We start from the raw sequence: 6000 nt of genomic DNA, 5'->3' as shown, positions 1-6000 counted from the left end.
CCAGGTTTTATGCTGGTATAACTACACTGCCACCATAAAACCACTGTACCTTACTGGAGAATCTAGCTCAATGAGTTTTCCTCTCATCTGCATCAGGCTGGGAAGCAGGCCCAAGCGTGTCAATTAGGGAAGGGCTCGGCTGGATGCCCTCTTCACAGAAAACCCAAGCACACTACATCCAAAGCTGAAAGGCATCTTCTCAAAATGTATCATTAGACAACATGTAATTTTGTATCCCCACCTGCAGAGCACAAAGGGGGAGAGGGACACCAAACCATTGAACATAGCACACTGAATTTCCTTCTATTTAGGGTAGGGTGGGACAGTAGGGCTGTATATTAAAATAAATAAGTCAGACAAATCTCTCATTTTCACACCATGTCCCACCATTCCAGACAGCAGGACTTTAGGGCACTTGAAAACAACAAAGGGCTTCCAGAAAGTAACTAGGTACCTAAAGAATACTGACAACTCATCCTTAGAATTATTTAGGAGCCCACCTCTACTGAAGTCAGAAACTGCCCCCAATTATGGACATCCATCTCGCATTGAATGGCACAGTGGTGAATAGATTACCAGATTTCCTGTTGACAGGTGGCTGGTGGCACTGGAAGAATGGTAACATGCTCTTCCTGATGCTGCTGTGTCCATGCTACTCTGACTTCATCTCAATTATTGTCCTGGGCCTTTGTCCCCTTTCTCCTCCTGTGGGACTTCATACTTCTTCTGCCCCACTTGTCTCTTCAAGGCCTTGATTCTGGGATAGAAAGGCAGCTTATAGCAGACATCTTGGTTGATGTTCCTGTGCCCACTGAGTATTTCCCCTCCTGACTCCTACTCATTTCGCACCCTACACACACCCATGAGCAAGAGACAGAAGGAGAGACTGTGGAAGGAGACTCTGCCCTGTCACTCGTCTTCCCTGCAGCTGTGAGAGAGAGAGAGAGCAATCTTTAGTGAGCAAGCGGTGAAGAATAAGAGGGAAATACATCCTGACAACTGGATAGTGAAAGTCAGAGGTGCCCACTGGGTGGCAGAGAGCCAGGCAAAAAGCTGGAGGGCCTTTTATTTAAAAGTTGAAGTAGCAGGTCTCCTCTCTCCAGAGAGCAACAGACAGACAAAGGGAAAGTTTTTTCCCAATTTTAAAAAGTTCTAGCCCTCCCATTGGCTTTTTTGGTCAGTGCCCACTCCCTTCCTTTTACCTATGGGCTTTAACACTTTACAGGTCAAGCAAGTAGAGAACAGCTACTAACATGGATTTTGTAGCTAACTGGCTGGCTAGGTGTCCATAAAAGGGAGCTTACCCCCGCCCCCTTCATTCATCACAGTTGAAAAGGTTTCAGAGTAGCAGCCCTGTTAGTCTGTATCCGCAAAAAGAACAGGAGTACTTGTGGCACCTTAGCCCTGGTCTACAGTAGGACTTTAGGTCGAATTTAGCAGCGTTAAATCGATGTAAACCTGCACCCGTCCACACAATGAAGCCCTTTATTTCGACTTAAAGGGCTCTTAAAATCGATTTCCTTACTCCACCCCTGACAAGTGGATTAGCACTTAAATCGACGTTGCCGGCTCGAATTTGGGGTACTGTGGACACAATTCGATGGTATTGGCCTCCGGGAGCTATCCCAGAGTGCTCCATTCTGACCGCTCTGGACAGCACTCTCAACTCAGATGCACTGGCCAGGTAGACAGGAAAAGAACCACGAACTTTTGAATCTCATTTCCTGTTTGGCCAGCGTGGAAAGCTGCAGGTGACCATGCAGAGCTCATCAGCACAGGTGACCATGATGGAGTCCCAGAATCGCAAAAGAGCTCCAGCATGGACCGAACGGGAGGTATGGGATCTGATCGCTGTTTGGGGAGAGGAATCCGTGCTATCAGAACTCCGTTCCAGTTTTCGAAATGCGAAAACCTTTGTCAAAATCTCCCAGGGCATGAAGGACAGAGGCCATAACAGGGACCCGAAGCAGTGCCGCGTGAAACTGAAGGAGCTGAGGCAAGCCTACCAGAAAACCAGAGAGGCGAACAGCCGCTCTGGGTCAGAGCCCCAAACATGCCGCTTCTATGATGAGCTGCATGCCATTTTAGGGGGTTCAGCCACCACTACCCCAGCCGTGTTGTTTGACTCCTTCAATGGAGATGGAGGCAACACAGAAGCAGGTTTTGGGGACGAAGAAGATGATGATGAGGAGGAGGTTGTAGATAGCTCACAGCAAGCAAGCGGAGAAACCGGTTTTCCCGACAGCCAGGAACTGTTTCTCACCCTAGACCTGGAGCCAGTACCCCCCGAACCCACCCAAGGCTGTCTCCTGGACCCAGCAGGCGGAGAAGGGACCTCTGGTGAGTGTACCTTTTAAAATACTATACATGGTTTAAAAGCAAGCATGTGAAAGGATTACTTTGCCCTGGCATTTGCGGTTCTCCTAGATGTAGTCCTAAAGCCTTTGCAAAAGGTTTCTGGGGAGGGCAGCCTTATTGCGTCCTTCATGGTAGGACACTTTACCACTCCAGGCCAGTAACACGTACTCGGGAATCATTGTACAACAAAGCATTGCAGTGTATGTTTGCTGGCGTTCAAACAACATCCGTTCTTTATCTCTCTGTGTTATCCTCAGGAGAGTGAGATATAATTCATGGTCACCTGGTTGAAATAGAGTGCTTTTCTTCAGGGGACACTCAGAGCAGCCCATTCCTGCTGGGCTGTTTGCCTGTGGCTAAACAGAAATGTTCCCCGCTGTTAGCCACAGGGAGGGGGGAAGGTTGAGGGGGTAGTCACACGGTGGGAGGAGGCAAAATGCGACCTTGTAACGAAAGCACATGTGCTATGTATGTAATATTAACAGCAAGGTTTACCCTGAAAGAGTGTAGCCACTGTTTTATAAAATGTGTCTTTTTAAATACCGCTGTCCCTTTTTTTTCTCCACCAGCTGCATGTGTTTCAATGATCACAGGATCTTCTCCTTCCCAGAGGCTAGTGAAGCTTAGAAAGAAAAAAAAATGCACTCGCGATGAAATGTTCTCCGAGCTCATGCTGTCCTCCCACACTGACAGAGCACAGATGAATGCGTGGAGGCAAATAATGTCAGACAGCAGGAAAGCACAAAATGACCGGGAGGAGAGGTGGCGGGCTGAAGAGAGTAAGTGGCGGGCTGAAGAGAGTAAGTGGCAGGCTGAAGACAGGGCTGAAGCTCAAATGTGGCGGCAGCGTGACGAGAGGAGGCAGGATTCAATGCTGAGGCTGCCGCAAGACCAAACCAGTATGCTCCAGTGTATGGTTGACCTGCAGCAAAGGCAGCTGGAGCACAGACGGCCACTGCAGCCCCTCTGTAACCAACCACCCTCCTCCCCAAGTTCCATAGCCTCCACACCCAGATGCCCAAGAACGCGGTGGGGGGGCCTCCGGCCAACCAGCCACTCCACCACAGAGGATTGCCCCAAAAAAAGAAGGCTGTCATTCAATAAATTTTAAAGTTGTAAACTTTTAAAGTGCTGTGCTTAAAGTGCTGTGTGGCATTTTCCTTCCCTCCTCCACCACCCCTCCTGGGCTACCTTGGTAGTCATCCCCCTATTTGTGTGATGAATGAATAAAGAATGCATGAATGTGAAGCAACAGGGGGTTGGACTAGATGACCTCCTGAGGTCCCTTCCAATCCTGATATTCTATGATTCTAAGTGTCAACAATGACTTTATTGCCTCTGCAAGCGGTGATTGAAGGGAGGAGGGGTGGGTGGTTAGCTTACAGGGAAGTAGAGTGAACCAAGGGGCGGGGGGTTTCATCAAGGAGAAACAAACAGAACTTTCACACCGTAGCCTGGCCAGTCATGAAACTGATTTTCAAAGCTTCTCTGATGCATACCGCGCCCTCCTGTGCTCTTCTAACCGCCCTGGTGTCTGGCTGCGCGTAACCAGCAGCCAGGCAATTTGCCTCAACCTCCCACCCCGCCATAAACGTCTCCCCCTTACTCTCACAGATATTGTGGAGCACACAGCAAGCAGTAATAACAGTGGGAATATTGATTTCGCTGAGGTCTAAGCGAGTCAGTAAACTGCGCCAGCGCGCCTTTAAACGTCCAAATGCACATTCTACCACCATTCTGCACTTGCTCAGCCTGTAGTTGAACAGCTCCTGACTACTGTCCAGGCTGCCTGTGTACAGCTTCATGAGCCATGGCATTAAGGGGTAGGCTGGGTCCCCAAGGATACATATAGGCATTTCAACATCCCCAACAGTTATTTTCTGGTCTGGGAATAAAGTCCCTTCCTGCAGCTTTTGAAACAGACCAGAGTTCCTGAAGATGCGAGCGTCATGTACCTTTCCCGGCCATCCCACATTGATGTTGGTGAAACATCCCTTGTGATCCACCAGAGCTTGCAGCACTATCGAAAAGTACCCCTTGCGGTTTATATACTCGGTGGCTTGGTGCTCCGGTGCCAAGATAGGGATATGGGTTCCGTCTATAGCCCCACCACAGTTAGGGAATCCCATTGCAGCAAAGCCATCCACTATGACCTGCACATTTCCCAGGGTCACTACCCTTGATATCAGCAGATCTTTGATTGCGTGGGCTACTTGCATAACAGCAGCCCCCACAGTAGATTTGCCCACTCCAAATTGATTCCCAACTGACCGGTAGCTGTCTGGCATTGCAAGCTTCCACAGGGCTATTGCCACTCGCTTCTCAACTGTGAGGGCTGCTCTCATCTTGGTATTCATGCGCCTCAGGGCAGGGGAAAGCAAGTCACAAAGTTCCATGAAAGTGCCCTTACGCATGCGAAAGTTTCGCAGCCACTGGGAATCGTCCCAGACCTGCAACACTATGCGGTCCCACCAGTCTGTGCTTGTTTCCCGAGCCCAGAATCGGCGTTCCACAGCATGAACCTGCCCCATTAGCACCATGATGCATGCATTGGCAGGGCCCATGCTTTCAGAGAAATCTGTGTCCATGTCCTGATCACTCACGTGACCGCGCTGACTTCGCCTCCTCGCCCGGTATCGCTTTGCCAGGTTCTGGTGCTGCATATACTGCTGGATAATGCGTGTGGTGTTTAATGTGCTCCTAATTGCCAAAGTGAGCTGAGCGGCCTCCATGCTTGCCTTGGTATGGCGTCCGCACAGAAAAAAGGCGCGGAACGATTGTCTGCCATTGCTCTGACGGAGGGAGGGGCGACTGACGACACGGCTTACATGGTTGGCTTCAGGGAGCTAAAATCAACAAAGGGGGTGTCTTTACATCAAGGAGTATTTCAGGCAGGACTTCACGGAGGGTTCCAATAAGAAATGGTGCACCTAAGTTATCGTTCTTATTGGAACAAGGAGGTTAGCCTGGCCTCTGATTGATACATGGCTAGATTTACCTCGCTGCACCTTCTCTGTGAGTGACTGCAGTGTGACCTAGAGGAATGAGTCCCCTAGACAGGGGAGGAGGCAAATGAGTACAAAACAAATCTGGTCTATTTCTTGTTTTGATCCACTCCATCTATCTTTTACATCTTTGGCTGGCAGCAGACGGTGCAGAAGGACTGCATGCCATCCACATCTCATGGCTGCTCGGCAGAAGATGGTACAGTACGACTGCTAGCCATCCTCATCTCTTGCCTGCCTGGCAGAAGATGGTACAATACGACTACTAGCAATCCTCATCTCTTGCCTGCCTGGCAGAAGATGGTACAGTACGACTGCTAGCAGTCCATATCGCCTGCCCGCTCACCATAAGACGGTTCAATAGGACTGACTGCAGGACTAAAGAGAATGACCTGGTCAAGTCACTCCAAATTTAGTCCCTGCACCCATGTCTGCCCAGGCGCTCCCAGCCGACATGGCCAGGAGCACCTCGGACGCGACGAGGACGACTACCAGTCGTATAGCACCGTCTGCTGCCAGAAGGCAATGGGTTGCTGCTACTGTGCAGCAAAGCCGTACCGCGTCTGCCAGCACCCAGGAGACATAGGGTGACGGTTACCTGAGCGGGCTCCATGCTTGCCGTGGTATGGCGTCTGCA

General features: G+C 50.1%; 1 protein-coding gene across 1 annotated transcript in view; it reads left to right on the top strand.

Annotated features, from left to right (window-relative positions):
• The first annotated feature begins 1747 nt into the window (after nucleotides 1-1747).
• The window catches only part of LOC140917002 (uncharacterized), a 101541-nt gene continuing 97288 nt past the window's right edge, over nucleotides 1748-6000 (top strand). The window contains exons 1-2 of the mRNA XM_073358897.1: nucleotides 1748-2340; nucleotides 2928-3120. Coding sequence (XP_073214998.1) covers nucleotides 1758-2340; nucleotides 2928-3120 — 776 coding nt within the window. The 5' untranslated portion in view covers nucleotides 1748-1757. The remainder of the gene's footprint in view (nucleotides 2341-2927; nucleotides 3121-6000) is intronic.

Source organism: Lepidochelys kempii, chromosome 9, assembly GCF_965140265.1.
Source record: "Lepidochelys kempii isolate rLepKem1 chromosome 9, rLepKem1.hap2, whole genome shotgun sequence".
Classification (NCBI taxonomy): domain Eukaryota; kingdom Metazoa; phylum Chordata; order Testudines; family Cheloniidae; genus Lepidochelys; species Lepidochelys kempii.
The sequence above is the reverse complement of the archived record's forward strand: the minus strand, read 5'-3'. Positions and strand labels throughout refer to the sequence as shown.